The sequence below is a fragment of the Canis aureus genome, chromosome 2 (assembly GCF_053574225.1).
Source record: "Canis aureus isolate CA01 chromosome 2, VMU_Caureus_v.1.0, whole genome shotgun sequence".
Classification (NCBI taxonomy): Eukaryota; Metazoa; Chordata; class Mammalia; order Carnivora; family Canidae; genus Canis; species Canis aureus.
In genome coordinates, this window is record NC_135612.1 from 89,981,317 (window position 1) to 90,001,540 (window position 20,224).

The 20,224-nt window shown below is 35.9% G+C and overlaps 1 protein-coding gene across 5 annotated transcripts in view; it reads right to left on the reverse strand.

Annotated features, from left to right (window-relative positions):
• SLIT2 (slit guidance ligand 2) overlaps nt 1-20,224 on the reverse strand; it is a 347,237-nt gene that overhangs the window by 100,320 nt on the left and 226,693 nt on the right. For all 5 annotated transcript variants that reach the window (XM_077881285.1, XM_077881294.1, XM_077881275.1 and 2 more), the window contains 2 exons: nt 17,887-18,050; nt 15,478-15,616 (listed from right to left, as the gene is read on the reverse strand). In XM_077881285.1, coding sequence (XP_077737411.1) covers nt 15,478-15,616; nt 17,887-18,050 — 303 coding nt within the window. The remainder of the gene's footprint in view (nt 1-15,477; nt 15,617-17,886; nt 18,051-20,224) is intronic.

Sequence of the window (20,224 nt, forward strand, 5' to 3'; positions counted from 1 at the left end):
AATTCAAATTATTTTTGTCCAGTATATTTCCTTCAAAGCAACAGTAATGTGAAACTAGGTCATATGATTAATTTTCATAAATATCATTTAAATTTCTTGAAATAGAAAACCAGTAATCATTCATTCATTCACCCTCTGTACTTTACCTGTGCAAAACATACTATATGAATGGAGTTCAGTGGTGATCGGAAGCAAGCATGTTTATACCCTCATGGAAGTTTTATTGATAAATGTCTAATTTGCAGTTACACTTCTGATTGATTTGTTCAGTATAAGTTTTTAAAACATGATATATTCAGCACTGAAATATCAATAACATTAATTCACGAATGTGGTCAAACTAATGCTATCATGTAATATAACTGAAGAACTTCCTTAGATATTTTAAAGTTCTTTTATTATTTTAAAGTATTTGAATCTAGAACACTTATGATCACTAATTGTTCTAACGGAACGGAAATATATTTTAGTATGACAACTAAATTCATGTGTCTAATCTACAATTCATGTCATTGATAAATATTCCTACTAAAGCAAACCAAAGATATATGTGAGGCTATATGTTTTTTAGAAAATGCATGCATAGAAAGTTCTAAAACAAGGAGAATTCATGATGAAATAGTGTTAAGTATTACATGCAAAAATAACAATTCCAACGTAATACAGTGATGTTGCATGTGTCATTCCTTCTTGCAATGTACCGTGACTTAACCTTCACACTGCAAACCATTTCATTTACAACATATGCAACAGAAAGCTGAACAATGACATGTAAAATGGATTTGGTTGCTTTTCTTTATTTATCTATTTGCTTCCAACCTTTGTTCCAAAAAAAAAAAAAAATTTGAAACAGAGCTTATACGGTTATTTACACTGACTCAGCAGCTAATTGGTTTTTACGGCACAGCACCAGCAGTCCATTAAGGCAAAATGTAATTGCCTCCTTCATTCAAACAGATTCTCAAGCAAGAAAACATTCTACCACTGACAGATGTCAACCAATAAATTTTAAGATGTTTCAAAATGTCCATTTTCTCCTCTTTAGTGAGCAAACAATAAACTAATGTGTACTTCCCTCTAAACTTTCAGATGTCTGGGATCCTACTTCTCATTATGAGAACTTTAGAATATATTTTTAAAACTACAAGCAACGCACATCTCAAATGGTGTTCACACTCCTACAGAAAAGAGGGGAAAGTATTTCAATCAGATTATAAAAAATAAGGAAATATAGCATTCAGGTGAAGGTTAAAAAAAATAAACAAATGAAATGTACCTTTTCTATTTTTGCTATCCTGTAATCTTCTATTTTAATAGCATAAAATCTGCTGAATTTTATAGAGTGCAAATTTGAATCCATTGTTCCATGAAAAATCTAATTAAAAACATTCCAGGTTTACAAAAACAGATAGTGTCATGGCTAAGATATATTTGCATGCTGCAGATAAAACCCACCATGATTAAGAGCCTTCCAAATGTTAGTCCTTCATAAAAATAAGATTCAATATATTGAATTTCAAAGCAAAAATATATTTAGAAAGCTGAATACGGGAGGAGGAAAATTCTATCAACCATATATACTATATGGAAGTCTTTTTCATGTGTGAGTAGCTCCACAGAATGTACGTGGACAATTCCAAAACATTTTATCACTCTGTGTGTGTGTGTATAGTTTATATAAAAGCAACCTGCTGTTACTACTTCATCAAAATCACAAGGCAATTTTAGTTAGAAATTCCATGAGATAAGAAAATGGAGACAATTTTCTAACTGCACCATCAAAAAATTCAGAAGTAAAGTATGTTTAATCAATAAAAGCCTTCCTCTCCTCACTCACATACACCTTTTTCCCTTGTTCTTTAATTATTGCTTTAAAAAAAATCATGTATGTCGTCACACTTACAGAGTTCCTAGGGATGAGCTGCAACCAATATATACCACTTTCTGATGCCTATTTTAAACACTGTAGAAAATGGAAAATTATCAAGAAATCGCTCTATTACTGTATAGGCCCTTAGAACATGGAAATGACATGCATGTATACCTGAGCTCTGTGACATAAAACACTCTATGATGGTTATTCACGAGGAGATCTTAGAACAGTAGAGTGAGTATATAACTCAGTACAACTTGGGAATTAAAAAAACTCTAACTAGTTCTGAAGCCATTTATGAGATAATAATATCAATTTATTTTAAATGACACTTCCAGCTCGCTGGTTTTTCAATTCTCAGGAATTATTTTCAATATTTTTCAAGCTAAATTATGTTGACCAACCATACAAAATAACATCCACATGCCAAAGCTGAAACAGCTCTCTCCAAGAGGTATTATGTTTTATATATGTGTGTACATAAAGATAAATATGTATGGCTTAGTGACTAAAAGATAAACATGTATGGTTTAGTGATTAAAAGTATGAGCTTTACAACCACTGATAAAACTCTGTGGACCCTGCAAAAATTAATTTGCTTCTCTGTCTCAGTTTCTCTTTCCAGAAAATGAAAATAAAACTTACTATAAAATATATTTTTGTAAAAATGATGAGATGTAGAAAAATGCTTTTTTTCTTGCATGAAAAATGGTGAAAGAATTAAAATATGGGGATACACATGTGTATATTTGCAATCACACATATAATAAGCAGCACTAGATAATAAAACATTTTTAACACATAATAGTTTCACGCACACAGATTATATACAGAAATGAATCTGATACATGATTTGATCTCTAGTATGAAATAAATATATAGGATCACAAAACGCATTTTTAAACTAATTAGCAGTACAGCTTTGTAGACAACCCAGCAATTATGTATTAAACACGTACACGCATAGATCCTTCACAGAGAGGCTGAAAAAAACATAGAATGTTGTAATTTCCATGATCAACATGATTAAAATATAGAGCATTTTCTCAAATCTGAAAACTGTCTTAGGAACTCAAAAAGGTTTTACAACATCAGTGAAGTATGAGTTTGGATTGATCGTGTCTGTAACATACAGCCCAGATGTTGATTATACATGGCAATAAAACTGACAGTTCTTTGCATTTTCCCCATCTGCTTTTAACATAAATGGCAAAAACAGCTGCCAGAGACTAGAATGTAGATTTAATGGGGGTGGGGGTGGGGGGTTGGAATGACCCTAGCTTCTGAATCTTGGCCTGCTCAGTGCAGCCAAATATTCTCATCATAGGTAACGCCAATTCAACATTTGAAAAGGAGGAAGCAGCTCTATTCCTTTGACATTAGGGATTCTCTTGCCTATTACATAATAATTCTAAAGTAAGTACTTGATATTTCTGGACTATTACTAACTTTAGCAGTAAACGTATGCCTTGAAGTCCTCCATACATCTATACAAAATGATGAAAAAATATTTGAGTGAAACACAATTTCTGTTATATAATTGTAGTCTCTTTAGTACTTTGTAAATTTAATTAATATCTTCAGTAGTGGAGTGACTATTTGCCTCTAGAGGGACATATTATGCATCTAGCCTTAGGACGGTGGCCATTCTAATGGATTATCAGTCATCCCCGCCATGGGATGACTTGTCCCTGAATATTGTCTGTTGCCTTAATCTTATTTATTTATTTATTTTTTTGTGATGTCGTTCTAGGGTACATGCCCCTGAGGATAAATTCAACTGATACTTTCAGAGTAGAAAGAACTCTTCTTCCTTTTGGCCTTTAAGCGTTTAATGCAAGACAAAGATGTGTGTGTGTGTACGTGTGTCCAAGGGTATGTGTTCTCACTGACTTCGTATTCTGACAGTGACCTAAATGAACGTTAACGTTCTCATGGGTGTATTCACACGGATATATATTCAAATGCAAAGATACACTCAAAACTCACAATCACATGGTTTAGATTTAGACGGGAAGATTGGCATAGGCACATGGCTCCCTGATTTCAGGGGGACAGAGTATAGATTCATAATGTCAATAACATTAAGCTTTCATAATTTTTCTTTAGCAATTCAAGAAAGAAAAATAACTCAATGTTCTGCTGCATTGTTTTTCATTAACGATGAAAGCCTTTTGGACACTGATTCTGAGTCAGGCACTGAGCTACGTTGTCCATTTGGTAATAATTTTAGTTTTAGAAACATTATGCAAATTGTCTTTCCACATCGCTTGTTTAACAGCATTACTCAATGAGTAGATCACAATTGGCCTTCTCCCCTTGCACCGATTTATCGTCCAAATTATCCATCATCTTTTCCCTTGAATTTAGGTAACACTGTGGCCACTAGTAGTATTTGAACTGTATGAATTTTCAACTTAATCTTTCCAGATGATTACAGAGCCATAAATCTATAGCTTAATCCCCCCAAAACACATGCTGGTGATCCATCAGATAATAAAGAATATGTTGACTATGCACCAGCTGTCTTCATTTTTATGTTAAAGTCTACACAGGTCTTATTGTACCTCCGATAGGTCTCCATTTTCTTTTCTGTAGATTTTAGGGAAGTAACCACAACAGCACTAGGGTCACTTCTTGGGATGGCCTTCCATCCTTATCCACTGCTACGCCCGCCTTCACCATGCACACGCCCTATAGACTGTTGCTTTCACATTCCTAGAGTACTCTTTCCCTCCAAACCATTCTCCCTTCGGTCTTAGGGTGATTTTTCTAGCATATCTAATCATATCATATCTAAGCATACCTAGTCTACTACCTGTCTCAGAACGCTTCCTTGTACACTATTGTTATTAGGAGAGGTGATTCTTCAAGATCAGGCTTTCACTTCATGGTCTAGCAATCAAAAATTGCTTTAATTTCTCAAACACATACTACCTCGAACTTTTCTGGGACTTTGCACATGCTTTTTCCCTCTGTCTGTAAAGCCCTCAATTTCTCTGCCTGCAAGACACCTACATCCTCATACCTGGAGATTCTTTGATTCTCCCAGGCAAGCCAAGGTATTCCTTTCTCTGTATTGCCTGTGTGCATTTTATAACTTATCACACAGTTTTAAAATATTCTCTGTGTGGTTTTGATTCTCTGTACTGTAAACATCGTGAAGGCGGGGAGTGTGTCCTTTTGTCTATAAGGCCTGAGGCAAAGTAGGCCCTCAAAAATATTTGTTGAGTATGTAGTACATAAAAATATGCTATTTTCCCACTTGTTCTTCTTCTGTTGCAATAATACTCATGAGACTCCTTGGACTTTTTTTTTTTTTTTTTTTTTTTGAGAAACCAGTTGGAGTTTCTTTCTTTTCTTACCACCTTAATCTCCACTCTAGTTGTTTTAGTATTTTTTAAAATTTATTTATAAATAAATAAATAAATTCTTTTTAAATTTATTTATAAATTTTACCGTATTTTTGCCAATTATTTATAAATTCTACCGTAATATTTTCACTCAACTAATATTATAAAATTTTGATTCAGTCTTCTATGTCTTTCTCTTAAGAAAGCCATTATAGCTTTTTGCTTAAATGATCACACATCTCAACAAAAACACATAAAGTACGAGTATATACATACATATACGTCACATATGTAGCTTTTGTGAAATGAGGTACAAATAAAAATAGGTAAGAAAATAAATTGAAAAAAATGAAAAAAAAAGAAAATAAATTGAAAGGGCAACTGATAGAAGGGAGAAACTATTCTCAAATCATATATTTGATAAGGTATTAATATCCAAAATATATACAGAACTAATAAAAATCAGTAGCAAAAAAAGCAAATAATCCAATTTAAAATAACCAGAGGACTTAAACAGACATTTTGCCAAAGGAGACATACAAATGGCCAATACATACATGAAAAGGTACTCAACGTGACTAGTCATCAGGGAAATGCAAATCAAAACCACAATAAGCTATCACCTCTCACTTTTATGATGGTTATAACCAAAAAGACAAGAGTACCAAAGGTTGGCAAAGATGTGGACTGTTGGTGGGAGTGTGTACTGGTGCAGCCCCTTTTTTTAAAATATTTTATTTATTTATTCATGAGAGACAGAGAGAGAGAGAGAGAGGCAGAGACACAGGCAGAGGGAGAAGCAGGCCCCATGCAGGGAGCCCGATGTGGGATTCGATCCTGGGTCTCCAGGATCACGCCCTGGGCTACGGGGGCTGCCCCTGGTGCAGCCCTTTTGGAAAAAAGTATGTAAGTTCCTCAAAAGATTAAAAACAGAACTACCACACGGCCTAGAAATCTCACTCTTGGGTGTACATCTAAAAAAAATGAAGAGTATCTTGATATGTCTGTACCCTCATGTTCATTGCAGCTTTATGCACAGTAGCCAATATATGGGGACAACCTCAATGTCCTTTGACAGATTAATGGATAAAGAAAATGTGACACACACACGCACACATTATTCAGCCACAGAAAGAAAAAACATCTTGTCATTTGCAGCACAGATGAACCTGGAAGACATTATGCTAAGTGAAGTAAGTCAGAGAAAGACAAATATTGTAAGCTACCACTTGTAAGTGGAATCTTTAAAAAAAAAAAATGCTGATTTCATTGAAACAGAGAACAGAATGGTAGTTGCCAGGGGCTGTGGGGATGGGAAAATGGGAAGATGTAGGTCAAAGGCTACAAATTTTCAGTTATAAAGGAGTGAGTTCTGAGGCTCTAATGCACAGCATGGTGACTATAGTTAATAATATAACACTAAGAGTAGATCTTTGGTGTTCTCACCACACACACAAAGAGTTGACTATGTTGACTATGTGAGGTGATGGATGCATTAATTATCTTGATCTTGACAATCACTCCACAATACACACATTTATCAAGGCATCACATTGTGTATTTTAGATATATACAATTGCATTTATCAATTATTCCTCAATAAAATTGGGGTGGGGGAGAAGTTGAGAGAAACAGGTAATAATATTCTTATCATGAATACAGATTCTTAATAAAAACTGCATCCAATGGATATATGTAGCTTTTCAAAGATAACCATTTCACTATTTCATCCAATAGCAATTAAAGATTGTTCAAGATACACATATGAAATTGAAAATTCAGCCAAAATAAATATGAGTGCACTCCAATATTATTAGTGAACTGAAAAATGGTCTATGGAACTACAAGTACAGTCGAATCTACAAATCAGTTTTGCACCATTTATCTTAACACTATTTTGCGGTGGAGCTCTCAGAGCTGCTGGAGGGATTACAGGAAGCATGGCTACTGATAACCCAGAACATGAAATGTTTGTTCCGACAGAACTTGATAGGGATCTTTGTTTTGTATACCGAACAATGAACTGGCTCTCTGCATTCTGTATGAAGCTAAATTACAAAGAAAGGTTTTTTCTGGGTGCTTAATTAATGATAGAGTCATAAAATGAAAATTACAGAAGATATAATCCAGAAACTTGAGGAAGTAAAAATAAGAATGAACAAAGTTTGCATGAACATCTTCTTTTATACCAAATGACTACTCCTCCCATAAAATATATGGTCAGAAAGAAATCCTATTATTCTGTTTTCCTAACTGTAACTATGTTAGCACATAATCAGAACTCAATTGTTGACTTATGTACATATTTTGATGATGGCTTTATTTTGATCCTAGGATTGTTTATCTGATGACGTTTCTAGTCAAAATTACTTGATAGAAAAAAATCTAGGTTTTTTTATGAGACTTGGGGGGATACGTATGAAATTTCTGCTATTTCCGCTATTGGAAGAATCTCAGAACCAAATATGTAAATTTAGTTCTAATTCTCTACATCAAAGTAGATAGGTAAAGTGATAGCTCCATATTTGAAATTAGGTTTGTGTAAAAATTACACAATTACCAAATTAAAAAATCAAAAAATTATTTTCCACGTTACAAAAGAATTAAAAGTTTTTTGCTAACGTTAGAGACTATGCAGCTTCCTGTGTTCTGTTTGAGCAGGTCTGAAGCAAGCTTCTTTATCATAAAAAAGGCCTTAACTATGATGCAAGATCCTTTTTTTTTTAAAGCACTAGGTCATAAATATTTCTACTAGACATAGAATATCAGAGTGCTGTCATCTCAGCCTGCAAAGCACAAAATTGTAAAAAATATAAAATTCAAAGCCAAAAGTCATGCTACATGCTAGCTAATTAATTCTGTGAGTGGATCTGAAGTAAAAATATCAGGAGTGTAAAACTGCAAAATGCTAATCAGTGCTCCAGTAAAACTATCAACTGAAGTATTTTCACTCTTAAAATATTTTCTTGATTCTACCTACTTATCCTTGCACTTAATAATCCTTAAGTTGGACATATCTCTAAATTTTTAAACACTTTCAAAGTGAAACAATTAAATGCTTCTGCAGTGAAAACAATGTCCCTTTGAAATTATCAACCTACTTTTTATTTAGCAAGGCAAACTCCAATTACAGACTATTTCTTTCTTCCATATCAAATTACATTAAAAATGGTTATCATTTGCTTTATTTAGTTAATGCTGTCTAGATAGTGAAGTCAAGGTAATTTACCTGTTATAAAAATTAGTCAAACTGCATGCTCCATTTATTTTAAAAAATTTACTTTCAAAATCATGGCATATGAGAAGAAAATCATCCAATTATGCAACTTGATAGCTGTCCTACAGCTGAGACATTACTAAGTGTATGATAAATAATTAAACATTCACACTTGATTTCATAACTCTCTTAATAATCTAGTATAGAATGGGCAATTTAAAAACGTGTTAATCAAACCGAACTTTGGTATCCTTACCTATAGAAAATCAGATGACTTGGGCATACAGTATGGGGATCAATTTGGCAAGTAGTATTTATTAAAATTAAGGATTCAAAAATTTGGAAGGAGCAAATACGGAAATAGCCTGCAAAAAGGTTAAATGTATATGGGAAGAGTGTTTGTCTAAACAGAAATGGAGGAGAAACAAGCATTTTAAGTTGTATTCAGCATCATAAATGTAGATTGTAATAAAATAAAACGTTTAAGAGTCATCTTTTCTTTCACTTCTTTATGCATGTAAGTGATCCAGAGGAATCCAAAGAAGCAAAAGTACTCCCAAACCCCACATTGTGAATCTCTTTGAAAGAACCTTCTTTATTGCTAGCAGAGTAAAAGCAGACCAGTAGTCTACACAATAATGAGCTTCTTTTCCATTTTACCTATTTGATTAGCACATCCCAAAAAATGTATCATAGCTTCTCTGAATTTCTTTTTTTTTTTTTTTTTATTGCTTCTCTGAATTTCCAGTCCATCTCGGAAAACACTGAATCATCCCTCAGAAGCCTGGGCTGACAACTTTGCTACCATCTTTTCTCCCATCCCATAATTTGAACCTCTCCCTGCCCTTCTTTGAACAAATAAAAGAATGTCTTGATTTCCAGTTTCTGAGCCCTAAACAAGGCAACCAAGAGTGAAGGCAGTAGGACATTGGAGTAAGCAAGATGTACTAAATTGTTACAATCTATGTTCTGTTTTCCATGATTTATGGAGCTTGTGCATAATGGTTTGAACAGGTGATATGCCACAGAAAATCCATAACGAGATTGAAGAGAACTAAATGTCTACTTTATAACGATCCATCATATCGTATTCAAAATTTTATATCTCAAACATGACTTAAGAAATTAATTCCGAGGATTTGATATATAGAGAATCAATTTACTAATAATAATTCTGCTGCCATGGGCCAGATCATGTAAGACTTGCCTCAGGCATTCCATCTGTATGAAAAGCAGGTTTTATCCAGCAGAGTTCAAAGCAGCAAAGTGCTGGGAAGATCTCAGCGGGGGTGGGGTGAAGGCAACAGATTCTTTTAAAGTTACTTTATCTTTTGCTATTACACTTTCTATTTGTCCCTCTTTATCAGTCCACATACCTTTGTCAGATTTTCTATTTACTATGAAGAATGGAGGCTTGGCGGCTCTCGCAAGCCTGTCCTTGTCTCCAACACTGTCCTTCTCCTGGTCCCCACTACACTAAGCGTCGGCGTGGACGTGGTGAGGAACACAGACACAGTCCTGCCCTCAGTTTGCAGTCGATTCAGGAGAGCCTGACATTAATCTAAATACGAAATTACACCATGACAAGTTCTATGCAGGTAAGATCCAGGGAGGTCTGAGAATACTTGACAGAGAATAGGAGAGACGACACTCCAGTAGTTGCCCGTAGGAAGCAACATGAAACAGCGCTCATTCTTGGTCAAGTTATTATACCTTAACACCTGTCTTTATGCTCCCTCTATGTTCTCTTCTTGTGGAAGTCTCTCAAAGCTTCTCTTGCCCTGTTTTTCCGAGTGTCAGTCTTCTGATTTTTTTTAATTCTCTCTTCTACAACGTCCCCATAAGCCCGCGTCATGTTTACCTCTCTTTTGCAGCTAGATCAATGAAAGAGCATGAGCTCTGGAATCAAATACATCTCAGATTGAGGCTAGTTTAGCCATTTCACAATTGAAACACCTTAAATACAATTTCTTAACATTTTTGGCCTCATTAAAAAACAACACCAAATAAAAAGACCCCAGCGGACTGAAGTCAGTCTTTGAGGGATTTGAGGTAAACGTCTACAGGCTTCATTATAGAAGAAACATGGCCTTAGAGATAGAAGACCTCTACGACTCATCTGTAGGATGGCTGGATCAATGAACGTATCTAGAGAAGGAGGTTACCTATTAGATACTGACTGGGTCAGCCTAGAAGAGAGAAAAAGGAGCTTTCAGACACCTGCAGAGAGTGGAATCCAAGTCAGTATGGGGAGCAGGCAAATTTAATGAATTAATTTTAAGTACCGTAGCCCCATTTTTAGCCCTTTCCATTAACTATCCTTAATGTTAATCAACTCTTACTGTATGCTTAAAAAGCCCTCTTTTTTTTTTTTTTCTACAGGGAGTCTGTGGGGCATTCCTTCAGTTTTTATTTTTCAGTTTTGTTTAATATAGCTCCTTTTAATTATTTTTTTAAATATCTTATTTTTATTTTTATTTTACATAGGCTCTATGCCCAACATGGGACTTGAATTCACGGCCCTAAGATCGAGAGTCAGATGCTCCACTGACTGAGCCAGCGAGGCACCTCTAGCTCCTTTTGGGGATAAATTTGCTGTGAACGCTTACATTATACATTCACCCAATAAATATTTATTTTATATTTATCAAGTGGCTATTAGGTGCCACGTATTTGATTTGTTGCTGGGCATTCAGTGATGATCAGAACAGAACCAGTTCCTGCCTCTGCCTTCACAGAGCTTCTACTTCAGTAGGGATGACAGATGTTTAAATGAATCCACACAATATATATAATACATATATATATATATATATATGTATATATATATATATATATATAAAAACAAACAAAACAAAATGTAATAGTTAGGTGCAGTCAAAATAAGATTCCTAGCCTACAGATGGGATGACAGATTCTGGATCGTCGTCAGGCCGTTAGGATGATGAGGCCTCGTGGAGAAATCCACTAACATTTATCTGGCATGTGTTCTCCTGCATTAGTTTTCTACTCTATTTAATTTCCATCAATACCCCCATCAAAAGCCAATGAGAAGATCACAGGATATAATGTGTGTATAGCACCCAACGCTGTTAGATAAATGCTGGTCTCTTTCTAGTCCTCCTTCTACAAATTATTCCAGCTGCGACTTTAAAAGAACACTTCCCATCTCACTTAACAAATAAGTGTTTGAGAGAATACCAGAAGTGTGAAATTACAGTTGTAAGCACAACGCAGAAGAAAGAAAAGGATGAGTCAAGCTTTTCTACCTAGAATCACAGGCAGTAGATCACTCCTACTTGTAGCACATACATACTTTCTTTTTGTTAGAATTATATGAGGCAGTTGCAGGAATAAAAAGGCAAAGCACATACAGAAGTTAAATGAAATGTCTGACAAACTGCGGGAAAGAAATTCTACTTATAATTTACGGTAAAATCCAGAATAAAAATTATTTGAAAAATATGGAGGGAGCTTATAAATTTCAGCTCATCGTGTATTAAAAAACTGAAATCTATAAAAATGAAAAAAAAGAAGATGTTGTATAGCTTTACTTCCACATCTTATGAATCTTACTGATGTTCTTTATACTAATAAAAATAAAAGAGTAATAAAAGAAATGAGTTACTAAGCTGCTAAGTTATGCCAGTATAATGAATGGTAATGGGGTATTTTGTTGGAGTTGAAGATCAATATGATTTATTACCAGATGCTCTACTGATAAAGCTGATAATGTAATAATCAGAGAAGTGAAATTCACCTAGAGCTTCACATATGTTGTCATCTCTACTTATAAATTTAATTTATTGTAGCTTTATCTGATACACCACCTCCTCAATACGGGCAGAGCCGATGGGACATATTATTCAGTATAACTTTTATGTTACTAAATTTCACGATAATACAAAATCTATAGAGCATACAAAATAGAAGAAATGCTCTGTTGTAAAAAAATAGACTACATGAGATAAACAACTTTAAATGTCTCACATTGCTTTCGCTCTGTTGTATCTACAGCTCACTGTTCTTTTGTCAGCCCACGGCGGTGTTTTGTTCTTTCCCATAACCAGGACTGGATCCACCCACTCCCATGTCCAGGACCATCACGCTCCCACTAATTCTCACACTCTCATCTCTCTCTCTCTAACCCCACTGTCTCTGACTTCCTAATGACTGCAGCTTTCTGCATCTTCAAATCAGTCCACGTCTGTCCTTCACAGAGACAACTGTCTTTTAAAACAAAACAAAACAACAAAAACAAAAAACCCTTTCTTAGCCAAGCTAAGCCCCTTTCTCTCTGATCTATTCTGGCCCTCTGCTGTTCTTACTTGGTTCTCTTCTATTGCTCTCATTGACCATTCCGTGGATTAAGCCATCAGCTTTTATCTTAAAATCTTTGCCTCAAGTCCTGGTCTGGCACCAAATCCTTATAGTTTGTATTTTAGCACCTCCAAACATCCAGTTGGCACTTCAGGGTTTCACAAATTTTGTTTACCATCATCTTCCTTTCCAGTTTTTGCCCTGCCCTTCAGCTTCTTATATACAATGACACAACCACCATTCCTCTATCCCTCATACTTGAAATTCTGGCACCATCTTTGGTTCATTTTTCTCCTTTAGTCCCTCATCTCACCAAATGCCCGATCCCATGAATTCTGCTCCTATATTAACGACCGTACCCACTTCCACATCGTCATTCCTACAGCTACTTTGCGCCTGCTCTTAGGACATCTCCCCTTAATCAACATGAGAGCTGTCCAAGGAGGCTTCATGCCTGGCGGTCTGTCCTTTGCTAAACACACAGCTGTCAGATTAACCTGACGGATTCTGAAGATTCAGACTAAAAGTCCTATATTCAGATGCATTCCAAATAAAGATTTAGGTCCTTCTAGTATCAAGGCCCTCCATGAATTCGTTCTGACCCACCTTTCCAGCTTTATTTTCCTGCGCCCCCATGGGCTCCAAATGCCACCCTGAGCTCCTGTTTGGTTGTGTCTTGCATTTCCATTCTTACTGCCTATGCTTACAATGTCCTGTTCATTTTGAAAGCCTCTTTCCTCGTTTTTGCATTTCTGTTCACTACCCATCCTTCAAGGCCTACCTCAGATGTCACTTCTTATATGAAGGCTTCAATGACTGAAGTATTGCTGACTGGGATACTACTCTATACTAAACACAAAAAGCTCTACGTGTGTTATTTCACTTCAAATTAAGAACAACCCTTAGTTTCAGACAAGGGGACAGTCTCACAGAAGATAAATACCTTGCTATGATCTCACAGATAGTGAATGGTTCTAACTATGTAGGTTGCTGCCTTTCATGAGCCACTGTCACTGGACCTCCACTTTCTGCCTCTGTGTAACTACCTAGAACTTCCTTTGTTCCTCTCTTACGACATGTATTAATTTGTACCTAATTTCATAGCTTTTAATTTCCATGTCAGGTTTGCGAGTCACTTGATGGAAGATCTCTGGACAATCCCTGCTGCCATTTCTATAGTAAGTGTTTACTTAAAAAATGCTCTTGCCTGGATAGATGAATATACCAGTCTCCCATATGAAAACTTACTATGTCTTTCTACTATCTAGTTCATCCTATATTACATCTTCTAACTAAAATAAAAGTCCTTCCCTAATCTGCAGCTTGAAGATTATATGGAGATGTTTTTCTGAGGCATTATTTTCCATGACGTGCCAACATGCTCCTATTATACTAATTAGGCTCAACTGTACAATCTCTAAAACGGGACGCTCACCACCACCACCTTTGTCCTTCGTTCCTGAGACTTCTCTTTGCTGAGATGTCATTTGCCCCTTCCAAAACCATTTATTATCCTTTTCCCAAAGGTCAGCTAAAAAAATACTTATAAATGCCTTCTATGAGCAAAATTAAAATTCCAATGACAATAATATTATGAGCACACGTTATTTCATGTCTGTGTCAAACCTCCACAGATTCCAGAGTCTTTATAGATGATCACGTCTTACGCTGCAAAGCTCTAAACATACTTTTAAGCACTCATTAGATACTTTAAATATCATTAGTGGATCTTGTGAATTAAAGTTAGTCTTACATAAAGCAAATGAAAGCGGCTAACAGACAAAACATTAATAGTTTTGAAAAATAATTTTGTGCCTACTACGTAAACTTCTATGAAGTTAGTCTTACTTTTATCATTTCAACCTAAAATGCCCTAAACTGTTTATTTGTTCGTTAAGAATTGGCCTTTAAAACAACACCGTGATAGGCTCAGCGGTTAAGAGGTGTTGTCTCAGTTAATGGATACTGAGATTTTTCCCTACTGCTTCCTTCTCAAGGTGCGAAAAAGCAGTTCATTTTACATCTTACATGACCTTGTTTTACCCACAGGACTTCTATTTGGCAGAACAAATGCACACAGCAGCTGCATACAAAATAGAAATACTTTGTCAAGACGATTTTACTTTTGATAGAGATAGGCTCCTATAAGTTAAAATGCTCAGTAATTAAAAAATCTTATATATGCTGACTTGATGATTTTATCCTTTTTTTTTTTTAATATTTTGTGATAGACCATACAGAAGTGCAAACAAAATAGTGAAACTGCATTTTAAGACATGAGCTCTTGAGGAGGGAGAACATCATCTAGTTACACTGTTTCTATGATTTATTCCCCCAGTTTGATCCTTCTATTGCTTCCTCACTGCAAGCTAGACATGGGCAGGAGGAGCAGATCTACAGACCCAAATGGTCAGACTATGAACAACTGCTTACTTTTCCCGATTAACCTAATAAGACCTTCCCAAGCAAAGGGAATACTATGTATCCTTCAAATGCATTCCTTTGCAATCTATCTACATTAAAGAAAGAGAAATCCTGGCCCCTCCAACGAGATGTCTCCTGAATCAGAGCCAGGCCCAACAGAACTCTGAAAGGAGTATTTGTCTAAAGTAATCGATCCCATTTGCCTTCAATAAACCCAGAATCTCTAGAGGAAGTCATGGTTTGGGTCACTGTGGAGGTGGAGAGATGAGAGGAAATTTCAGGGCACCTACATTTCTGTGATGGTCTCTGGCAGGTTCGTGGGGATCTCAGTGAGACCTTTCCCACGACAGTCTACGATATTGTTGCTACAGGTACAAGCGGCTGGACAATGCAGGACGCTGCAAGAAGGAGCCATGAAGGACTGGTGGCCTGCAAGAGAAACAAACAGCAATGGTATTTACCCTCCTGCAATTGCTAATTGTGAAACACATGAGCTTAATCTCAAACAACAAAGCATGATATTTAACAGAAATAAATTTCTCTAAATACCTGAGCATAAAATCAGTCTTCCATTTTTCTAAGATATATTTTAGGAAGCATGCATTTATGGCTCTGGGTCAACACTCAGATAAAGCAAATGAGATTCTTAGAATTATGAAAATGATAATTTTTCAGACTTGAAATAATTGTTGAGAAAGGCTAAACTCAGACCTGAAACTGGAATTTGATTACAAACTATTCTGAGTTAAAAAAAAAAAAAAAAAAAAAAAAAGCAGCAGTTTCAGACTAACCTACATTTCATTTCTGTTAAGCTTAAATAAAGTTTGGTCTTTATTAAAGTCAGGTGGCATAACTTACTTTCCTTCAAAAAAAAAAAAAAAAAGAAAGGAAAACAGTAACATTTTCCTCTTAGAAGATGTAAGTGTTGATTCTCAATAAGTAATCATGCATCGGTAAATGTGTGGAAAATTAAATCTCATCAAGTTTGATGTCTTGAGAAGGCCTGCACTTCCTCTGAAGTTATTGTAAGAAGTGGTAACATGCCATTCCATAATTGTTAATCTAGATAGTTCTCTCATTTGGCATCGCGTGGCCTACAGCTTTTAGCGTGAGTGGTTACCTGCAGACGTGTATTTTCACTACTCAGTATTTGGAAACAAAACAGTTTTGAAATGCGAGTTCACTGTTGGAATGATGAGCAACAGAATGTCGGCCGTGTTGTGTGAATGGGCATCTGCACACATCTGCTAGCAGGGCAGGGCCGACCTTCTCTGATCTGCAGCGGGAGGGCCTGAGCGGTCGTGTGCCCCAGGGAGAGGCTGCAGGCTCCCTACTAACCCAAGCCCTCTGAACAAGCTCTCAGAGTTTACAAAATAATAATAATAATAAATCTCAGTCTAAAAAAGAAACGTGAACTTGCCTTCTTCCTCATCTAGAAAACAGGAAGGGAAAAGCGAAGAGAGAAAAAAGTGGTTAGTAACGAACGGTTAGTCATTTCATTATTTAATTTTTTTAAAAAGCAATCAGGCCTAACGAGAACATTCCATGACATTTTAAGAAACTTTTGTCTGGGTTATAAAAAGTGTGGAAAAATACACAGAAAGTTCTAAAAGATAACAATAAATCCAAATCCTATGCTAATACTTTCTGTTCCTCCTCGAAGGAACTGTTTGTGAGGCATTATATATTATTTAGAAATTTTGTATTATTGTATTTTGAACAGATACTTCTGAAGCAGAACCAGCCCTCTATTTATAAAATAAGATACGGGTTAATGTGTATCAGATACTATTGACAAGTCATTTTATAAATAAATACAAGCATAAATATCAATATATATGAGTCGGTAATCAGACTGCCTAGCTTGAGGTCCTTGGACTCAGCTATGTGATCCTGCACCAGGCTACTTAGTATTCTTTTTCTGCATTTATTTTTTTTTCTTTTTCTGCATTTGTATCTCTAATATAAAGATATTACATTTCACTAGAGTTGTCATGAGGGAGGTAAAATGAAGTATATATATATAGAAATATATATATATTACAAGTATAATAGTGTGTGTGTATATATATATATATATATATAAAATTGAAGTATATATATAATTGAAGAAATATATATGAAATACCTAGATTGGCACTCAAACATATAGAAAGCACTAAGTGAATGTGACTTACTAATATTTTACATAGTCCGCACCTTGTTTTTGTTTCCAGATTTTCATCACTAAAGCTAGTCATTCATCTCTTAGAAGTAGAAGTGAACCACTAGTATTCGTGAAAAGTGCTTTGTCACTCTGCAACTATTGTTGGGCTACTTTTTTAAACGTCCCAGCAGGGACCCAGCATTAACCATATTTCCAATTGTTGGCAAAAACGTAGATATAAATTATTACCTAACGGGAAAATAAGTAGCGAACAGAACTAAAATCTAGGCGTTTCCCATATATCTACAGGAGTGAAAATTGAGAAATCTTTCATCATAACATCAGGACAAGGAACCTGTAATTGCCAATCATGCACAAACGTCTTAGAACCTATTATCAGCATCGCTAAAACCGAGGATTTCCAAGGGATGATGAGTGCGCAATTGCACATGTAAGTGAGCAACACGGAAACTTTTAAAGCATGCATTCTTCGCAGCTCACCGACAAAGTAGCATAAGATAATAGGACAACAGAAAGGTTCTTTCTCCCTTACCACTGCAGACAAATTCGCGTTTTTGAACCTCGGCTACGTTATGACCCCTCAGGTGGGATGGGCCCATACACTGAGTGTAGAGACCAACCCGGGGCCTTTGGCGCAGCCAGTCGGAAAGCCAGGCCAGGTGGCAGTCGCAATACAGATTGTTTGAATGCAGCCGACTGGAGAAGAAAAAGACAAATTGAAAGCAAAAAAAAAAAAAAAAAAAAAAAAACAACAACAGTAAATAGTTACTTTCAAAACTGAAAAATGGACCAATAATACATAACTTTACTACTTAACATGCTCGTAGACAAGACTTAGGAAGTCCCGATCGAATGAGTTTTCTAAAAACTGAACTCGTTTACAGCCACAGAATCACGTTTCTCTTCCTTTACCTCTGAGCTAAGCAAACTCGCAGGAGCTTGAGCCCAACCATAAAAATGGTTTTCCTGTGTTCGCTCAAAAGGGCAGAGAGAAACAGATTTGTCCAAGGCAAATGGCTCTGCGGTCCCAGTACACTGACAGCCAACGGGGCTGGCTGGGGGAATGGGGAGGTAAGGGGCAGGGAATGGGCGGGGGCACGTTAGTAAAAGTCGGGGCTCCCAGGAGGAATTATCAGTTCGCCCTGCCGTTGTTAGTTTCTGTAGGAAGTGCTTGCAAAATCTTTTTAGCAGGTCACTCCTGTTTTTTTGCTGAATAAGAGAGAATAATAATTCAATCTAAAACACTTCTTTCACGTCCCTATTCTGATTTCCTTCTTTTTGTTTAATAGCAGAAAAAGGGATTAGCTGCTTTTGGCTCTTGGGACCCCATCCTCAAAGAGCAGGAACTGAAATGAAAAGACATAAACGGCCGGGAGTGAAGGAATTAAGTGAGCCCCCCTCTCTGTGTTGGCAGGGATCCACACCAGAGCATGGATCCATTCCAAGTGGCAAATAGCACTTTTCCATTAATAAAATATCAGACAAATGTATCCACTAAATTAGGTAAATGACTTCAAATTGGCTTTTATGTTTTCTCAAACTAAAGAAAAGGACATCCTAAGCTATAAATCAAAGCATCATTTCCAGAATCATCCGTGACACAGTAATACCATTTTAGTCCTTTTTAGCTGATGTGTTCAATTCTAACCCAATAACAGTAATGGATATTAAAACATGGAACTCAGTCCAGAAAGATAATTGGACCATAAAAATGGAATTTTTAAGTAGCAGTGATAATATAGAATAATGAAACAACCAAAGCAAGGGAATTTCAAGTTAGACGACTGCTTTACATTCTCCTTGAGCCTGTAGGTATGGAACAGACGGTCTTGCATCAAAACTTAGACGGCGTGCCGCAGGACAAAAAGCTACATTTTGCGAAAGCTGGGTGACCTCCAGCTCAGTTTGCTTGGAAGTCAGAGTGGCATCCTTTGGAAGCCACACCGCACGCTCCACCTCATCGTTCTAGAAATATTTTCATAAACCAAACCATAAACCAAGCACGTTACAATGACTCAATAAGGTGTGAGCGAATTTGAAATGAGAAAAGAACACAAAACTTTAAAAACCTGGTTAGCAAGACGAACTACAATGGATTTCTATATGGAAATAAGGCACACCATCAAAAATGCAGATGATCGATGTTTCTGCAGTCTCATTTCTTTGCCACGTAACAGCTCGCTCACTTTGCTTTTTTAAAAAATTAGCTGAAGTTCATGATTAAGAAACTACCTTCACCAAATAGTCTGAGTGAATTGGTATGTTCATTTGGTCAGATTTAGGCACTCCAAGAAAACGAAATTCTTCTTCTTCTTCTTTTTTTTTTTTTAGAAAATGAAATTTTTAATAGCCATGCTCCTATTTTTGATGAAAGCTAGTCAGTTCATAACTAACATTAATGCAGATATGATGTTAGCTATATCTGCATACTTTCAGAACTCCTCTATTTTGTTAAATCAAATTCCAAGGAAACAGTAATGACGTATTGTATCATACATAGATCACCATATTTTAGTGATCAAAAAAAAAGGGGGGGGCATTTAGAATCGTATCACCTACTTCATTAAAAAACTGGCAATTCAAATGATTTCATTCAAGAGAAAACTGCAATGTCATAGATTTCCAGTGATAAACCATTGTAAACTGAAAATTATTTTGAAAACCCAGTTAATATATACACACATAATCTACTGAAAAACACATTATTATTTTTTTTTATCAAGAAATTCAATGCTTCGCTTATGTTTCCCACCATTTCCCGCATGTTGTATGTAACGTAGTTTCGAGGTCAAGGTGATCCCAAACCCAGTTCAAATGAGATTTATCTCTGAAAATGCTTTAACGAACTGTCCCCACCCTGGGCTTTAAGG